The sequence below is a fragment of the Maylandia zebra genome, linkage group LG3, assembly GCF_041146795.1.
Source record: "Maylandia zebra isolate NMK-2024a linkage group LG3, Mzebra_GT3a, whole genome shotgun sequence".
In the NCBI taxonomy this organism is placed as follows: Eukaryota; Metazoa; Chordata; class Actinopteri; order Cichliformes; family Cichlidae; genus Maylandia; species Maylandia zebra.
This window is the reverse complement of record NC_135169.1, coordinates 44,545,708-44,564,757: the sequence shown is the minus strand read 5'-3', so window position 1 is coordinate 44,564,757 and position 19,050 is coordinate 44,545,708. Positions and strand designations below refer to the sequence as shown.

Below are 19,050 nucleotides of genomic sequence, written 5' to 3'. Positions count from 1 at the left end.
TTACTGTAACACAGATCTGTGTAATAAGTGATCAACCCAAAATAAAAAAAAATAATAATAACAAGAACAGAAGAGAGTTCTCTCCCCCGGCCAATTTAATGTATCCTTTCTTTTAATTTTAACTTATTACTAATATAGCACAATTAGACTAGTGTATTAATTGTCAAACCAAACTGTAAAACAATCTGACTACTTATTTGCCTCCCCTGTAAAATGTGATGATGTGGTTTTTAACCGCCACATTTTTTAATTGAAATCTCAGTAAACCAACAGCAAATCCCATTCTTGTATTGTACCGTGTTTTTTCGTAACCGCATAAACTGGGTGTTTTCATTGCAAACAGAATTTACCAGCCACGAGGGGCGCTATATATATAGGGGCGCTATTTCTCCCATTTCTTCTTCTTTTAGTCTGTCAGGTTGCCGGAAGTGACCTGTCAAAAACGGAAAAGCTCGCCGGATCCGTAAGCTATTTATCCAAAAACACCAGAGGATTATTATTTGCATGAATACATCAAAAGGCTTAATTTAAAGACAGGAATCTGCATATATCAGGTGAGTTGCATTACAAAATACACCTGTGTCATGTTAGCTGTTTAACAGCGCCTTTCTCTCGGACTTTAGCCTGTTGCTAATGTTTCAAACCGTTTTGGCTAGTCAGAGTATAGGGCTTTGTAAAGCTGTTCTAAATAATTTGTTACGACGTGGTACATAGATAGCATTTAAAAGTGGTTTGGTGTAAAGAGTCAACATTAAAGTAGAATTAGCATAATTGTGTGTCGGGACATTTGTCCCCATTGAGTCATTGAGTACTTTGTCATTATTGTTTTGGCTCAAGCCTTTGACTTTCTTTGGATGCATTTACTTTTTGCAAGTGCGTATCTGACTTGTTGCTTCTTAGTTTAAATAAACCTGTAAAGTAGCTTATTTAGTATTCGACCCTCTGAGCAACAGTTCGACCGGAAGTAATCGTTAGCCTGTGTGTGTCACCTGTGACCCACCCCAATCTTTAACTTGTTTATTGTTAGCATGTACTAGTCTTGCAAATACCATGGGTTGATATTATGTGAAATGAATGGGAATAATGGCTAAAAGTAATAAAACAGACCTTTTTGTGTGTTTTCATACGTCTCACTTGAATGTCATGTACATTTAGCTGCAGTAAATCAGATTAATGAAGAGTTGATCTCATAGCTGTTTGAATGGGTCCTTAAAGTAACCAACATCCAAGTCTCAGCTGGTTAAATATTACCCTCCATCTCTCAGTTCAAATCAGCTGTGACGTTTTGTGATCCCTCCCTGTAATCGCACTCTTGTGTTATCCTCCCCTCTCTGAAAAAGAGGAGAGCATGGGGAAGTAGAGAAAAAGTTGAGTCTTCTTTCGGCTGCAGTGAAACCGTATTAACCTTTAATTATGGCTTTGAACAGACGTCACTCTTACACTCCCAGGGTGAGTAACATGAGTACTTAACAGCAAATAATGCTGAAATTAATACGACAGTGATAATTTTTGATTAACCAATTTGAAAAGTAACAGTGAATTATTGCACTATAATGCTAAGGAGTAAGGATTTGAGAGACTCACCATAATGTCGATGTGCGATCCATCCACATCTATTGGCTTCATCAGAGTTGATATGTATTTTTAGTAATTTATAAAAAAGTATAGACAGACCTGTCGATGAGAATAACATTATTGTCTTAATATTTACCACATAAGTAGATTTTTAAAAGGTCTGTCTGTCTAAAACCAATGAATCGGTAGGTGAATTATTTTCATTCGCCGTCTTGTTTTAGTGAGTATAATCCTCTGTCCCAGAAATATTAAACCTCTTCTGATTTATCCTGCCCTGTGGTTCAAACTAAGATAGCATGGATTCACATGCTTGTACATCTCTATAAAAGGATTAGACTCTTACCACAGTCCCAGTTTGTCTTCAATGTGTGCCTTTGTCTGAGCAAGGCAGAGATACTTGCTTGTTTATTGTAGTCCGCACCATATGACTGGCTGCAAGTATGCTTCTTTGCTGTGCAGCCTCAGGGCTGTTTTGTCATTGAATATTTTCGATTCCTAAGACTTGATGTTAAAGGCTAAAGCGAGGAGAATGATGGTACTTTGGAATTCTTAAATATAAACAATAAATTCTCTAGTGTTTCATAACTTTGGCTTCCTTATTTATTGTCTCTTTCCTTCCCCCCATTGTACTCCTTATTTATTATTGTTTATCCACCCTTTCACCTCTTTCTCTTTACCTGTATCTTCAGCTGACCAGCCCACTGATCAGCAGAATGAGCAGCACAGGAACAGTGGAGAGTAGTAAACCTCCAAAGGTGGGTCCTTTTTCTATGCAGACATAACAAAGGAAGGAATAACATGGCTTATAACTCAAAGAATTTTTATCCACTTTTTGTCTCCCAGATTGGCTCTATAGTCGAGGTGACAGGAAAGGGTCAGCGCGGCACTGTTGCCTACATTGGCGCTACCCTCTTTGCTTCTGGGAAATGGGTGGGTGTCATACTGGATGAGCCGAAAGGCAAGAACGATGGCACCGTGCAGGGCAAACGCTACTTCACCTGTGAGGAAAATCACGGCATATTCGTCAGGCAGTCCCAGGTTAGTGGGCACAAGAGGAACTGATGATGGTGTTATGGCATCAGCACTGAACTGTAAAGATCCAAACAGGCAGATGACATAATAAATGTACAAATGTGGCAGACTGACATCTTTTATTCTCAACTTTTCTTCTGTTTTCTGTCCGTATTTGTTCATTATTCAAAATCAAGCTTTGTAATTTGTTTGTGTTTTTTCGAATGTTGTCCTGATTACACACTTTTGTTCCATTGTACAGATCCAGGTGGTAGAAGATGGCTCCAGTGCCACCTCACCAGATACCCCTGAGTCTGGAACAGCAAAGACACTTAAGCAAAAAGGTGAGCAAGGACCACAACTGATACTCAAGTTTCTAAAATATAATGCAAAGTATTGATAACAAGAGTGTGCAATAAATTATTTAATTATTTTTTTCTAGACATCCCTGAAACTCCCAAAACAAGCAAACAGGTAGGCAAACACATTTTTGATCTCACTTTTTTAAATTTGTCAATTAAGTAAAAATGCGACAAGTCGGTTACTTGGTTTTTAATATTGGTGCATGTACTTTGGATTAAACAAACATCCAAATAACCCCTAAATTTAAAATTTTAATTGTGAGAGTTGTTATTAAAATGTGATCAGTTTGACCCCACTAGTTGTGACATTCGTTGCAGACCAGCCGTTTGTTGTTGTTTTTTAGTTTTGGTTTTTTTCCTCCTTTATGATGCCATGTTGTTTGTTTCGGCTCTCAGCTGCTGGGCTGAATTCTCATGTTTTGTTTTTCTGGATACCTCTTTCAGCAACCAGCGAGCATTAAAAAGGTAGAGCTATATTTAAATTCAGCACGTTTGCTTGGTCTGCGTTATACTCGTGCTAATGCAGCAGTTCATCTTTTTGCACTTAAGCTCTTTATCTGTTGACATTTGCATGGGTCATAAAGACATAACTTGTGATAGGTGCCATTTTCAGTGCATTCTCTTTTGGTTTCCCCACTTTACTTTCATTAAGCTTTTTTTTTTTTTTTTTATTCTGGTGAAGGCATTTCGTGTACATGCGTAGACGACAACACGGTGACAGTTTCAGGTTCTCCTGATGCTGTTCATGTCAGTTCTCTTTGTGTCATAATTCAATGAATTCTTTTTTTTCAGTTTTACATTGTTGCATGATCTCAGTTTTTTCGTGTCCCTGTGATCTCTCAAGATTAACTTTGCTCTTGATGATTTTAAATGGTGCATGCAGCTACACTATGTGGACAAAAGTACTGGGCCACCTACACATTACACCGACAGCAGCTGCTCGACCATGGAAACTGTGGAAACCCAGTTTGATGTTGATGCCAGAGAAAGTTTGGAACCTTGCAGTTTTAGAGTCGGTAGATAGTTTGTGGCTTTTATGCACTGTGTGTCTCAGCACTTGGCTCGCCTGCTCCTTAACTTTGGTGGTGTGCCAAGCTATGACTGAGTTGCTGAAGTTAATTTCAGAACATTTCCAGTTTTTGCAGATTTTCGAGGGAAGAAATTTCACAGACTGACTTGTTGCAGTGGTGGCACCCTGTTACAGTATACGCTAAAATTCAGCAAGTGCTTTAGAACGACCCATTCCTTCATAAATGCTTGTAAAGGCAGGCTGCATGGCTGGGGACTTGAGTTAATACACCTGAATTCAAAGATTCATGGCCCAGTGCTTTTGACCATATGCTGTATTAAAGTAATGATCTGTGAATACAAAACTAACAGCAAATGCTTCTTACGTGCTTCTAATCTCTTATCTTGCCTTACCACTGGATGTGTGTATATCTGTGTGCGTGTGTGTGTGTGTGTGTGCGTGTGTGCGTGCACGCATCTCCTCCAGTCCTCTGCCCGCCGCTCGGCAAAGGTGAGCTCGCCTACAGCAGAGTGGAGAGGACAAATGGAATGCAAATACATGAGTTAATTCTGAAAAGTTTGATTATTTTAATGTTTGAACAGTAGACTCTGGGACCATAAGAAGCAGATTTCTCCTTATGAAATACTTAACATTGAAAGAATTGTATGAGTAATAGTTACTTGAGGTGTGTGATCTTTCGTTGACTCAGGAGGGGCAGACTAAAAACAGGATGTTAATATCATTAACCTGGTTGTGTATGATAACATTAAGGGGTAGTACTAAAAGCTTTCGTTATTCATCTTCAGTCTAACCTGCATTTAGTTTAAGTAACTGCTCTGACACAGTTTCTACGATCACACCGTGGCAGTGGAAAACACCACGTCTCACATCAGCTACCTCCCTCCCCTCCCTACTGGTCCGTCCCTCCAGCCGCTCCAGCCTGTCGCTCAGGGTACGCTCCGTCGTGTCATAGAGCTTCAGCTGACACCTCACAGGGAGCGGGGTGAAGCACATTACTGACATTATGGCACAGGTGTATACTTGCAGGGTGGTGTCTCATGTAAGGGACACTGGGAGGTGATTATATTTGGTAATCATTGTATCACATTCATTTCACAGATGAATCTTCCAACGTCCACTGGGTTTATTGAAGGTTCTTGTTCACTGTGGTCCAAACTCCTGTTTTGATAGTTGGATTGTTTGCCGATGCTTTACAGCACACCTCTTCTTCTGTTTTTGCCTGTTTTATTTTTAAACTTCTCCCGCTCGTCACAGTCCGTTCATAATCTGCTTTCGTCAACAGGCGTCTCGTGAGAGTCTCGCATCCTCTCTGTCTGGTGATGTCAGTGAGGCGGGCCTGTCCTCCCAGCAGGGTGCTCTGGGCGCCCCTGTGATACCTCAGCCCAGTGGGTCACCTGCAGCAGCAGCAGCTGCTTCTGTTCCAGCTACTCCGAGCAAGGTAGGCCATTAACCTAAAGAAGAGGCTCTTCTTAGAGAAAGGAAAGAACTTTACTGAGGTTCATGTTCAATCCTCCTGTCAGCTCATCTCATCTCCATTTTTAATTTTTTAAATTTTATTTCTTATTTATGATTAAATTGATTTTTGTTATATTTCATCCATCTTATTATAACCAGGTGGAACCTGCCATATCCAAGCAGGTAGAGTTTCTTAATGGCTACATGCATGCTGATGATGCCTGGCATGTGTTTACTAACAACATCGGGGGGAAAACTTATCCTCAGCAGACCTTCTCGATACTTATCCATGGTTTTCAAATGTCCTCATGGGGAATTTTCTGGGGATGACGCATGGTTTACTTTGAGGCACTTAAAGAAACATCCTTACATCACTGTCTCTACGGGAAATGGTTGAACTGTAGGAATCTCTCTCTTTCTCCCTCCCTTTCCCTTCAATAAAATAAAATGAAAAATTCTTTGCAAAGGAATTTGGAGTAACATCGTATATGTTATACATCATGCGTCTGGGATTTTAGTGGTGGGACTTGATTAATGTTTTGCTTTTTTCGGTCCCCTTTTCAAAAGTAGAGTCTAGGGAAGTAGATGAGGTTCAGTTAATGGATTAATTTTGTTGGTCCCGTCTTGCCTCTAATCATGTCATAGGAGGAGGAATCACTGCGAGCTCAAGTCAAGGACCTGGAGGAGAAACTGGAGACTTTGAAGATGAAGCGAACAGAAGACAAAGCCAAGCTTAAGGAACTGGAGAAACACAAGATCCAGTTGGAGCAGCTTCAGGAGTGGAAGAACAAGATGCAGGAGCAGCAGGCCGAGCTGCAGAAACAACTCAAAGAGGCCAAGAAGGTAGACTGGAATGGATGAACTTAAATAGTCATCGGTGCTACAGTGTGATGTCTTTTTTTCTCAAGGTTTTGGGAATGAAAGAACAACCTCTCAACTCATCAGGCTTGCCAGTTTAATGCTTTATTTATACCTTCTTACTTCACAGGAAGCCAGGGAGGCACAGGAGGCCAAGGAGCGCTACATGGAGGAGATGTCTGACACGGCAGATGCCATAGAGATGGCCACGCTGGACAAAGAGATGGCAGAAGAGAGAGCAGAATCGCTCCAGGTTGAGGTGGATAGCCTGAAAGAGAAAGTGGAGGAGCTGTCAATGGACCTGGAGATCCTTAGGCATGAGATTTCAGAGAAAGGTGCGTTTGGGGAAAAAAAAAGCAGCATGTTTATAATAACCACTGCTATTCAAGTCATCCACAAGGTCTTCTTATGTATTCTGTATCCATCTCATTTCTGCTCACTTCTCATCAAGTGCTGTCCTTTCTGTGCACTGTTTCCTGCTGCAGGCTCAGATGGAGCTGCCTCCAGTTACCAGGTCAAGCAGCTGGAGGAGCAGAACAGCAGACTCAAGGAGGCGCTGGTCAGGTCAGTAGCAAATACCTTTTTAAATGAAGGTATTTGCCTGCTCTTTGTTACACTGCGTACAGATAAATTAAAAAAAAAAGAAATCACATTAACCTGTCTTAACTCGTAAAAAAGCAGTAAGAGAAGACAAGTCCTAAAAAAACAAATAAAATCCTTCTTTCTGGTTCCTCCTCAGGATGAGAGATCTGTCTGCTTCGGAGAAACAGGAACACGTGAAGCTTCAGAAGCAGACGGAGAAGAAGAACGTGGAGCTGGAGACTCTGAGGACTCAGAAAGAAAAACTGCAGGAAGAGGTCAAGCAGGCAGAGGCCACAATCGATGAACTGAAGGAACAGGTAAAGGATGTATACATAAATACAGAAAGGCAATGGTTTATTTAGGTTCACAGTAGCTCATAATACATGGTAAAAAATATTTATTGAGACTAGTCATTGACAGCAAAGATGCATGTCCTTAATCTGAAAAATTGTGAGAGAAATTGTGAGACTTATTTGTGGAAACTAAAGACGTGTGTGTGTGTGTGTGTGTGTGTGTGTGTGTGTGTGTGTACACCAGGTGGATGCTGCTCTGGGCTCAGAGGAGATGGTGGAGACCCTGACGGAGAGGAACCTCGACCTTGAGGAGAAAGTCAGAGAGCTGAGAGAAACCGTGACTGATCTGGTCAGTGCTGATGTATTTATAATAGATCTAATAGAATACAACTGACACTCCTTAAATCTCCAACATGACACATCCAGGACAAAGGTGTGAGGAAAAGGTTTGAATGAGATATTTATAGCAGACCTACCACTTTTTTTTTTTCTTTTTCTTTTTGCATTAACAGGAAGCCATCAATGAGATGAATGATGAGCTCCAGGAGAATGCCAGAGAAACAGAGATGGAGCTGAGGGAACAGCTCGATCTGAGTGGGGCAAAGGTCAGAGAGGCAGACAAAAGGGTGGAAGCTGCCCAGGAGACTGTAGCTGATTACCAGCAGACCATCAACAAATACAGAGAACTCACTGGCTCACTTCAGGTAGGTGGATGGAGGGGTAATTCTGCAGGCCTGCAGTTCTATTGTCCTGATGCTGTAAAAGGTTTGTTTTGTGCATTAGGAGGCCAACAGGGAGCTGATCAGTCAGCAGAATGCAAATGCAGAACAAGTTCAGCAGCCACCTGCTGAGCTGTTTGACTTTAAGATCAAGTTTGCAGAGACCAAGGCTTACGCCAAGGTAAGAGAGCTCCATGGTGACATACAACCTCGGTGCCAGTGCTGTTGGTTTTCTTTATTTAAACAACTAACCTCACTCTTTGTCTCCAGGCCATTGAGATGGAGCTGAGGAAAATGGAAGTAGCTCAGTCGAACAGACAGGTGTCCCTCCTCACCTCCTTCATGCCTGACTCCTTCCTTCGCCATGGTGGGGACCATGACTGCATTCTGGTTCTCCTGCTTATTCCCAGGCTCATCTGCAAGGTATGAGGCAGACACATGACAGGTTTGAATTCTTGTGCTCGATTTTAGAATTACCTGGTTGTAGTACGTTTTTCAAAGAGCTTTCCCAAATCCTTACTCGGCTGTGTCTGTATGTGGTCGATATCTCCTCGTCCGAAGGCTGAACTCATCAGTAAACAGGCACAGGAGAAGTTTGACTTGAACGGGAACCCGGTGCAGGGAACAGGGCTGAGAGGTCCTCCGGGAGAACAGCGCAGTTTCGCTTCAGGACTGGTTTACTCCCTCAGCCTGCTGCAGGCCACCCTGCATAAATATGAACAGTAAATATCGCAGCTTTACCAATAAAGATGCAGGAATAAAATAGGTGAACATACCTTCATCACTGGGTCGATGTGTTTTACTCTTTTCCTTTTTCCCTGCACTCGTTTAGGGCTCTGAACACCTGCAGCGTGGACGTTTTTAAGCGCATGGGAACCCTTTACTCTGAAATGAGTTTCCATGAACGCTCTCTGGATTATTTCATAGACCTGCTTCATAAAGATCAGCTGGATGAGACCGTTCAGGTGGAACCTCTCACTAAGGCCATCAAGTACTATCAGGTAACGCAGGGATGTGTTTTACATTAAAACGTCACAACTGGAAATTTCAGTTGTCGTATAAACTGTGTAACTGTAGATGTCAGTGAGTTTATAACATGTTCATTATATCAAGTATCTGTTATATTGTCTTCCAGCAACTGTATAGTGTCCATCTGGCAGATCACACTGAAGACTGCACAGTGCAGCTGGCTGATCACATTAAGGTACATCAAGCATGTTTAGCAAAGTTAAAAAGATTTATACGGTTTCACTTGTAATGCAGGGCTATAAACCAGAAATAACACTATTATAAAAAATGTTTTTTTAATATGTCCAAAATGTATAAATCTGTAAGGAAAAAGAAGTGTCGGGTTTTCCTTTTAAATGACACATGCCGCCTTTTCACCTCCAGTTTACTCAGAGTGCCTTGGACTGTATGGTAGTGGAGGTAGCTCGTCTGCGCGCCTTCCTGTCATCAGGACAGGAGAGCTCTGGTTTAGCAGTTCTTCTGAAGGACCTGGACACCTCGTGTTCTGATATCAGACAGTTTTGTAAGAAGATCCGCCGTCGCATGCCCGGAACAGATGTAGCTGGAGTCCCCGCTGCTCTCAGTTTTGGACCAGAGGTATGGAAACATGGCAACTAACGCACCATTGCTGATTGGGATCTGTATAATTACAGCTGTACGCCTGACATGTCTCTCCTCATATGGCAGGTTTCAGAGACGCTGACCGAGTGCAGGCGTCAGTTGACTCGTGTGGTTGCGGTACTTCAAGAGGTAGCTGCAGCTGGAGCTCAGATGGTTCCTTCGCTGGGAGAACAGGAAGGTCTCAATGCTCTTAAACTGGAGGATATTGCCTGCAAGGTTGTGGAGCAGGTACTTTCACATTTAACAGCTGCTCAGTCCTCTTTAAAAGGCAAAACCTCCTCTTTTTTGGGGGGGGGAAATGTAAGGACTTATAGTTCTAGTTAATTGGCACGCTTAGCACATCAGATGTTTGATCTTGTGTTCTGAGCATTTTGCACAACATAGGTTGTGTATTAAGCACTGTTGATTTAATCTCTTGCTATTATCACCATCTGCTTTCTGTTCTCTAAGGTATATGGCTCCCATGGTGTAAATGGCCCAGAGTTACTGCGGCAGTCTTGCAGCTCTGTCATCACCACCATGAACAAGATGGCTACAGCCATGCAGGAAGGAGAGTATGATGCTGAAAAACCACAGGGAAAGGTATTTGTGTGGTTGAACAGTTTCACAGTACTCATTTCACATGAAGTCCCCAGTTTGGAACTTTTCAGACTAATTCTCACTTCACCAATTAGACTCTTCCAGTGGAAATGAGAGCAGCCACAGTCAGGGCAGAAATGACTGACGCCGAAGGTCTGGGAGTCAAACTAGAAGACAGAGAAACGGTCATCAAGGAGCTCAAGAAGTCTCTCAAGATTAAGGTAACATGCTGAAGAAAGGTTGTGCAAAAGGACCTGCCACTTCGAAGTGAAAGGGACTGGAAAGATGAAAACTGGACCGACAGGTATAACAAGCATGGCACTGTATCTCCTTTTTATCTCAGGGTGAGGAGCTGAGTGAGGCCCATGTCCGCCTCAGCCTCTTGGAGAAGAAGCTGGACACCTCCACCAAAGATGCTGATGAACGTGTGGAGAAGATTCAGACCAAACTGGATGAGAACCTTGCCCTGTTGAAGAAGAAAGAAAAGTAGGATTAATAAACAATGAAATTTTCCTCTCCATTTTCTTTATTATGGCGGTGTTTTCCTCATTTGACCCTCCCCGTTACTCTTCTCCAGGGAGTTTGAGGAGACAATGGATGCTCTGCAGGCTGATATTGACCAGCTGGAGGCTGAGAAGGCAGAGCTGAAACAACGACTCAGTAACCAGTCAAAGATGACCATTGAAGGCCTGAGAGGTCCACCTGCCTCAGGAATTGCCTCCATCGTTCAGGGATCAGCAGGAGGTGAAGTTCCCACTTCTTATTTATGCTCATTTCTTCTCAGCAGCTGAATTGATGGTGTTTTATATTTGATGGTGGTTTATATTAATGTCACATGTAATTGTTCTATCCAGAGAAAAGCAATTGCAATTAACTGGATTTTATAAGAAGTCTTGCAAAAATTGAGTATGTTCTATTACAGTGAAACTTTTCCTACCAGACTTTAGTCAGATTTTAACTAAATGAAAGTGAGGCGAATCGGCACCATCTAAGGAGAACCACAAGGTGTCGTTGTTTCCACAATCATTTTATTTTTCCCCATCAGGTCTGCCTCCCTCTATGGGAGGGCCAATGCAGGTGGTGGACTCTCCTCTCCTCAGGCAGCAGATTGAGGCCCAGAGGCTGGGTATTAAACACCTTCAGAATGAAAACAACAGACTCAAGGTATGCTAGATTCAAGCGTGTGTATGTGTGTGAATTTACAGAAGCCGTCTCGATTTCATCATTTTTTTTGTATATTTGTCACGCTTAAATGTTTCAGATCATCAAGTAAATGGTAATAAAAGACAAAAATGACCAGAGTATAAACAAAATGTTTTTAAATTACATTTTTTATGTTTTTAAAAAAAAAACAAAAAAAACAACCCAATTTCTTTGTCTAATATTACCTTGTTTGATAATCTGAAACATTTTTAACAAATATGCAAAAAAAGGAATTAAAAAAAATAGGGCAGATACTTTTTATGACTGTGTGTGTGTATTTATATCAAAACAAAACTATAATAATAAACTACATAAACTTACAGGCAGAGAAAATGAGAGCCCAGCTAGCCTCCCTGCCGCCGCTCCGCCCTCCTAAACTCCCACAAGTGTCTAAAGAAAGCTCCATGCCTCCAGAGGGACTAAACACAGGGATATACAGAAGGACTGACCAGCTGCTGGCAACCTTGCTCAAGCTGAGTGCCGAGGTTAAAGTGGTGGACATCACTGGAAAGACGGCAGGTATGTGGACACAGAGGTTTTAAGTATTTTCATATTCTGAAGAAGGCTTTTGTGAGTTTGCTAAATGCATTGAGCAATTATTTTATAACTCCTCCATTTCTTACAGTTAGTGCAAGCGCTCAGCTCCTGGAGCAGACAGCTCGTCTGCAGAACCTCAGTGATGCTCTGGATAAACTCAAGGTGCCGCTTCAAAAAATAGTTTCTATTACACAATCCTTATGTTGTCTTGTTATCTGACAGCAGTGCAAAAACAAGCAGTCTGACCAAGTCTCCTGTTTCAGGGTGAGGTAGCCGAACATGTGGTCTCATATCAGCCTGGAGCAAAGGCTTCTTCTGACTTTGCCACATTCCCAGTCACCTCTTTTACTAAGGTATTACTATAGTAGTATAAAAGAATATAAATGATTCATGTTATACAGCAGTGGAAAATATATATCATGTGCATATTTTTTGTTTCCTAGGCCAAGGAAGAGAAGCAGGGAGACACTGTATTCATTGGCCGTGTTGCGATTCCATGCACCCGTGGACAGGAACAAGTCCACCGTCTCGTCCTATCAAAGCAGCAGTTGCAGCAAGTGCACAGTCTCCTCATGGTTTAGAGCAGTAGGATTACACAGCAGAGTACCTTCTTATTCCAGCTAACACTTCAGCATTCCTCCTATTTGTCGTTTTCACTTTTCTCAGGAAACTGTTTCCACTTATAGCACTAATATTATCGACCCAGAGAAGTGTCTTTATAAAAGTGATTGTTTTTCTGGATTTCAAGAGTCCCGAATGTCACTAAGGTGTCATGATTTCATTATTGAAGAAGTTTCTGTACCAATGTTCACTCTGTGCAAATGGGAAGGACTACAACACAATTTTTACTGCATTTGCAATGACTGATAGTTTGTTCCTTTGTATGTTTTGTATTTGTGCAAGTCAGACAATAAAAGATAGCAGCCCAATTCTGAGCAAGAAATACTCAAATGTATGTTTACGTTTATACTTGTAAGCTGATATTACAGTGTAAACTTTCACTAATATGATAAAGTGCCAGCTGACAGTTTGTCTGCTCATTTTGGTTTCAACCTCATTAACTTAAAGTATCTCAGCGCAAAAAAAAAGTGTGTGAAACATTATTCAAAGGAGTTTTGCAGACACAACCACATTAACTATAGCTGTTAATATAAGTGTTCAGGGTTTAACCCCCCCCACCAAATCTATACTATATCCAACCTGTGAGAAATGTGAAGAGACAAAAAGAATAATGATACACATTTTAGCAATAACTTTAATTTTAACTTTAGAGCACAAAATACAAACTTTGAAATCTGAAATTTAAAATGTCTTGTTGGTGACAGAAAGATTGAATTTAGAAAACTAAGAAAATGTGTAATAAGGGTAAACTATTGTATATGTACAAAAAAAATGCTTCTTATTAGTAGATGTAAAACACAGGACTGAAAAATGTCCTGATGATACAGAAAAGATAACTCGACGAATAGAATTTGGACGCGTCTGCCGCTTGTAAAACACCTATTCAGTAGTAGCCGCCATTGTAGCCATAGTAAAAGGGTCTGTGTTGGGTGTATGGGGCATAGTGGTGTCTGGCGTGCCTGCTTCTCATCACATGCTGATGATTGTACTCCTGGTAGGGCTCAAAGCGGTGCAGAGGCCTGTAGTCAAAACCTGCAGGACACAGGACATGTTATATCTGGAGCCGACATGGCAGCTTCAAGTTATCACATCTTTGCACAGTGAAAAAGCTAATCAGCAACTAATCAAAATACATCGATACCTGAGTTTTAAAGCAAATATTTTGACAGCAGAGTGAATTCCAGCATGCGTGTCCCCATCTTTTCATTCCATTACAAGTATGTCCACATTCCAGTGTATGCACACTTACCATTTCTAGTCTCTCTGTACTGATTTCTGTGGTGAGGTTTTGGTGGGAGTGCAGCTCTCTGAGTTCCAGCAGATTCTAGGTGACACGTCTGTGGCCCTGGGTTTTCAAAGTTAAAGTAGTTAGTGGGGAGTGAATCGCTGAAGAACTCTGCCCGGCAGCCATTGTAAGGTATCTCTGACAAGCGCCAGTCTGTGAAACAGAGACAGCAGAAAAAGGGTCACTTTTAAAAGGAGCATTCTGTGTATTGATGCATTCAGTCTGCAGTCATTCCTTTGATTGTTTTTTTTAGATATTCGTTTTGTATCAACCTACATCAACACTGATAAAATCTACTGCAACAGTTTCTCCCTGGCAGAAACACCTTAAAGACCGGGAATGAGTAGCAGTCTTTCCCATTTCTAATAACTGGTAGGACATTACTAGTACTTTGACACACTAATAAAACAGCATGAGAAGCTCCTGCAAAAATTAAAACTGTCAAGCTACATCTGCACATAACATGGGTATTTTTTGCGACAGGTTTTTCTGCATTCATCTTGAAAAATATCTACGCCCACATAAAAACACACAAGACGCCCTGAAGTGATGTCAAGAACTTGCCAAAACAATGTGCGATGATACAACCCTAACCATAGAGAAATCTGCTTAACTTGCCCACGCATAAATACAGAAGTTGTTCTTCTGGTGATGACAGTGCCTCTTAAGCCTTTTATGGCTGAGGGGTAAAAAGCCACGTCCACTAAAGTACCCACATACATGTTGTCAGGGCTTTAAGTTGCTGTTGCTTCTTACTATGCGATTCTCAGTAATAATATGGTCATTATCCAAACTTTGTAAACAATAAGTCTGTGTTCAAGGTCTCTGCAAAGTTTGCATAAACGTCTTACTTGTGTGTTTTGGAGCACTGTTATAGGTTGGCTGTTCCTCAGCAACCTCCGTGTGATCTACACCCAAAAAAAGCGAGAAAAAAGGTGAAGTTCAAACCCTGCAGAAAGCTTAGACACCAACAAACCACATTTTATCCTAGAAGTGGAAAATATTTTTCTGCATGTATGTGTGACTCCTGACTTCCTCTCACCATAGACAGTCACAGGACAGGGCAATATCACACCCCAGGCCTCTGCAGCGTGCTGTAACAGAAGAGAAGTTATCTTGCGATGAGCAACTGCGTTCCAGTGGACTCCGTCCTTCATTCGATGGTGCAGTGAGAATCTGAACTGGAAATGGAGGTCCAACACATCCATCCCATAGGCATCGGCCAGAGTTCCACTGTAGAAGTTGGCTTCAATCACATCGTAGCGCAACTGGGGTGCCTTGTGCTCAATCTGAGGCAAATAAGGGGGAAGGCAAAGCTTTAAGGCTCAAAACAGAAGATGGTAAAATAAAATAAAAAATAAAATAATGCAGAGCAATAAACCTATAAAGTAAGTATTTAAAAAAAAAACTACAGATCGCACCATAATATATTTATTAAAATTTATAAAAGAAATGTAGGCATCCCCACTTCCTTTGACACAGTAGCATCTGCTGTAATAGTTACACCTCTGATGAAGTCTCAAAAGCTTTATTTTGATACCAAGATTGCAATTACAACTCTGAATAAACAAAGAAATACTGACATACCCAATATACTATTAATTTTGGGCATGTCATTTCAAATAGAAATGACCCTTGGGGTTTCAGATGTTAATGCTATTCGATTTCTGCTGTTACTCAGCCTCTAAAAGCACTTGGCTGAGAGGACAGTGGTATCACATTATCCACTACAGGCACAAGGCTTATGCAAATTTTTTAGATCAGCTTTCCCCAGATGACAAGAGACTTTTGATATGCAATGTGTTTAACACGATCAGATTAGTGTTAAATCATAATATAAATGGGACTTGCTAACAGACCTCAGGCACCAGGAAACCGCCTTTGATCCTCTCTCCTAAGGGCATGGTGAGGTTCCACACAACCAGCGTTTCCTCTGGCAGAGCCTCACGCAGCTCGTCGAAGAACCTATGAAGGTTCTCCTTGTAGTCATCAACCCAGCTGCAACTGTATCTAGAACACCCAGTGCAGACATAAACAGGAAGAACAAAAATCACTACAGTGGGAGGAATTCAATTGGGAAAACAAAAAGTTGTGCTATGATTCTTCTGAACTGATAGATGCACACACAAAAACTCCATCACTCTCACTTCTGACTCATCTCACATTATCTCTTTAATGAAATCAAATCAACAGCCTTATTAATAGTTACGCAATATACTCACCTTGAAATATCCCAAACACAGGAGTTAACAAAAACCAGATCTGGTTTCAAACCATGGCGGAAGTCCTCCAGGATGCTCTTCATGTAGCGAGAATAGATACGCGTCACGAAGTAAAAACGGACCAGATGGTGGGCGGACTGAAACTGTCGAACTTCCTTGTACTCTGTGCCGTTGTGCATTTGACCCAGACAGCCCCCTTCCACCAGGCAGTCCTGTTCGAAGCTCATCTCACCCTAAAGAAGTAGGTTACAAGTGTGAGGACAACACAAACGAAGAGGTGAACAGATATAAAGCACGTCATTCAAATACACCCATTTTTTTACATTACAATTTAAATGACACCAGTGGCATGATTACAAACTTTATATTGCATAAGTTAGCTGAGGTTTTAACTGGTAGCATGCACATGATTATACACCCTGCACGCTTTTTTGTATCAGTGTATAAAACTGGTAAATGTTAACCCTTGCCTTGCTCCGCAGTTGTCTCAAGGAAAGATATTTCTCTTTTTGTACCAGCAGAACAAGATCCTTGTACACTGCCCGCTGAACTGAGGAAGAAATAAAATGATAGATTAGAAGTAGTCCCCATAGATTAGTACATTACATTATACAGATTCGATAGCTGTGCTTTCATTGGGCACACCTTTCCAAGTGCACTTAATATTTAATTCATCACTTAGCAGAAAATGGGCTGGTTTTAGCATTTTAGAAATTGCTGATAAACTGAACTTGATTACTACCATCAATTTGAGCCAGAGAATGGTTTAGAAAGGGAAAAATATATACAAGACTTCTGGATAAAAATGTCTTGATGACAACAGTTGACACTGGGGCACAGGATACATTGAATAGGGTCAGAATTTAGGGCTTAGAACATTGAGTTTTCATAGGGTTAACAACATGAAAACATGGATCCATCCTGGATTGGGTGAACAATTTAACCTGGTTGTGGTAAAGCACTCATCTGCCCCATTAAATTACACATATTTGCAAATACACTGCAACGTACCTGAGTGTAGTTACTGACCATGTTCATCCCTATGATCACAGTGAACAGATATGGTTACCACACTCTTGTATAATAAAGATGCCACACACAAATCTGCGTGTCTGATGCCATTATTTGAACTTGAACAAATGTCATGAAGAACTAGCTTATGTTATTTATGAAGGTAAACGGGTATTAATTCCAGCACTACCAAACTGAACCTAATGAAGTGGATGTGAACGGTACATACAGTTTATTCACAAAACAGTCAACGTTGGGCAAACAAGAACACCTTAAGTATAAATGCACAAGATAATGTAAATACCGATTCATTAATTTTGTCAGCCAGCTACTCACTGGAGTCTCCCAACACCACGATGAACTTGTTATGGAGCAGCTGGCTGGCCTGCAGGTGGCTCACACTCTTCATGATCTCCCGCTGTTAAATTACAAAGTCAAACACTGTTGCGTCTTTCTATGGGCTCAAATTGCGGTCATAAATACTTTCCACTAAAAATGCCTAAATGTGTAAACTCAAAGGTGAGGTAGTTTTTCCAGATGAGATATTGACCGGACAGAGTTTCTCTACCATACTTCCAAGCTTCTCGCAATAACATTAGCTTACTAATGACCAACAGTGGTTTAAAAAATAAATAAAATAGCTGGCTATTTTTCTGTTGGCTTAAAATCACTTATGTAATAAATACTTACCATTTTTGAGTTTAGATGCAAACTGTACCACTAATTCCAGCCCCTTGTAAATGCTATGTGTTGGTGTTCAGTGTTATTTTTCAACCAGCTTAGCTAGCGTTTAGCTAGCGTTAGCCAAATTTCCTCTGAAGTGGCTCTTGCGCCACTAAGTTTTTAGTTTTAAGGCCCGAAGTTGCGACAGCCTCCTCAACCACTTAGTGTTTTAAAAGTTTAAAGTTGATGTGAATTTAAAAAAAAAGAAAAAAAGAAAAATTACAAATATTTCACTCTGGAGTTTCAAGCACACCCCCAAACTGCAGGTGTCGCCAATTAAATGGTGCTTTTAACGACTGTGCGCTACCTTAATGGGTCGACACTAATTTTAAAATGAAAAATAAATTACTTAATAAAGAAAAAAAATTAATTTAATTAATATTAGAGAGATATTAGATGCTTTTAAAAATAAAAATAAAAAATTAACAATATGAATAGTTATTTTTTTTTAAATATACGTGCACATATGGAATTACAACCACGCCTCTTCTTGTGCCTGTTAAGCCATTTCCTACTTCAAAAACAATCTCTTTACTGTGATAACACTTAGTGATGGGATTTCAGGCTCTTTTTAGAGACCCGGCTCTTTCGGTTCGGCTCACTAAAAAGAGTCGGCTCTTTCGGCTCCGAACCGGCTCTTCAGGTTGTTTTGTTGCTTTAATTGATTTATTATTACAGTTTTTTACAGTCGCTAACAAGCGTTTGTCCAAACAGTTGTCACATTTGCAAAACTCTAAACACAATTAGCACAGCATCGGTCTGTTGTGGCCATACCAGTCACACATTTCATGTCGTGTTCACCCAATATGCAGTCAGTGAACACATTTCCACAATGCTTACATTTTCTTAACAGACAAGCTATACCTCCCAGCAAAATCATGAACTGTTTTTGTAGTATCTACGAATGTTAACACACAACATCCCACAATAGCAAAAACAATATCCCAAACCTTAGATACAGTATAAAAACCTCTGCTTCTGCAATGATATGTCGGTGGATCCGACATACCAGGCGGTTTTATCCCAGGTGCATCGACTTGGATAACATCAGATGTGATGTTGATGAAAACATGTGGCCTAACCCTGAAGATCGCAGAGATTAGATGCAAATCTTTTGCCTTTTTATAGCCCCCCTCCCCCTCCCCCCCTTTTTATCTTGGCTTTTTGCTGTTGTTTTTTTGTTCAGAATGCTCTTGTGTGTTTCATGGATATTTTGTTCACTGTAAGCAATACTGTAAAACTTTCTCTGTCCTATCATACCGTGTTTCTACTGTACCTCCTGTGGTAAACAGTAAAGAAACAAAAACTTGTTTGCTTTTTACTGGAATGCTTTTGAATGTGAACATTACTGTACA

The 19,050-nt window shown here is 40.8% G+C and overlaps 2 protein-coding genes across 9 annotated transcripts; one reads left to right on the top strand and one right to left on the bottom strand.

Annotated features, from left to right (window-relative positions):
• The first annotated feature begins 397 nt into the window (after positions 1–397).
• LOC101467871 (dynactin subunit 1) lies at positions 398–12,873 on the top strand. Of its 6 annotated transcripts, XM_012925006.2 has the most exons (32): positions 398–554; positions 2,265–2,330; positions 2,419–2,613; positions 2,849–2,930; positions 3,029–3,060; positions 3,393–3,413; positions 4,444–4,467; positions 4,826–4,909; positions 5,261–5,416; positions 5,593–5,616; positions 6,079–6,276; positions 6,422–6,626; positions 6,777–6,855; positions 7,031–7,190; positions 7,411–7,515; positions 7,679–7,870; positions 7,950–8,066; positions 8,156–8,308; positions 8,447–8,607; positions 8,718–8,886; positions 9,021–9,089; positions 9,278–9,490; positions 9,581–9,742; positions 9,965–10,096; positions 10,189–10,314; positions 10,437–10,579; positions 10,671–10,837; positions 11,139–11,257; positions 11,620–11,815; positions 11,922–11,995; positions 12,097–12,186; positions 12,277–12,873. In XM_012925006.2, exons 2-32 carry the CDS (start codon positions 2,289–2,291, stop codon positions 12,412–12,414), a joined length of 3,828 nt encoding a protein of 1,275 aa, XP_012780460.2. In that variant the 5' UTR covers positions 398–554; positions 2,265–2,288; the 3' UTR covers positions 12,415–12,873. The 6 variants fall into 6 exon arrangements, with proteins under 6 accessions (XP_012780460.2, XP_012780462.2, XP_012780461.2 ...); XM_012925008.2 differs by lacking the exon at positions 4,826–4,909; XM_012925007.2 differs by lacking the exon at positions 5,593–5,616.
• A 197-nt stretch (positions 12,874–13,070) lies between these two features.
• On the bottom strand, positions 13,071–17,996 carry LOC101469175 (PC-esterase domain-containing protein 1A). 3 transcript variants are annotated; one of them, XM_076881911.1, is made up of 10 exons: positions 17,663–17,995; positions 17,309–17,390; positions 16,973–17,001; positions 16,432–16,511; positions 15,962–16,194; positions 15,599–15,749; positions 14,782–15,028; positions 14,591–14,647; positions 13,704–13,892; positions 13,071–13,486 (listed from the first exon to the last, which is right to left on the bottom strand). In XM_076881911.1, the coding sequence occupies exons 5-10, from the start codon at positions 16,186–16,188 to the stop codon at positions 13,338–13,340; spliced, it is 1,020 nt and encodes a 339-aa protein (XP_076738026.1). In that variant the 5' UTR covers positions 16,189–16,194; positions 16,432–16,511; positions 16,973–17,001; positions 17,309–17,390; positions 17,663–17,995; the 3' UTR covers positions 13,071–13,337. The 3 variants fall into 3 exon arrangements, with proteins under 3 accessions (XP_076738026.1, XP_004572272.4, XP_012780456.3); XM_004572215.5 differs by lacking the exon at positions 16,973–17,001 and having other exon boundaries at positions 17,663–17,996; XM_012925002.4 differs by lacking the exons at positions 16,973–17,001; positions 17,663–17,995 and having other exon boundaries at positions 17,277–17,361.
• Positions 17,997–19,050: the final 1,054 nt, after the last annotated feature.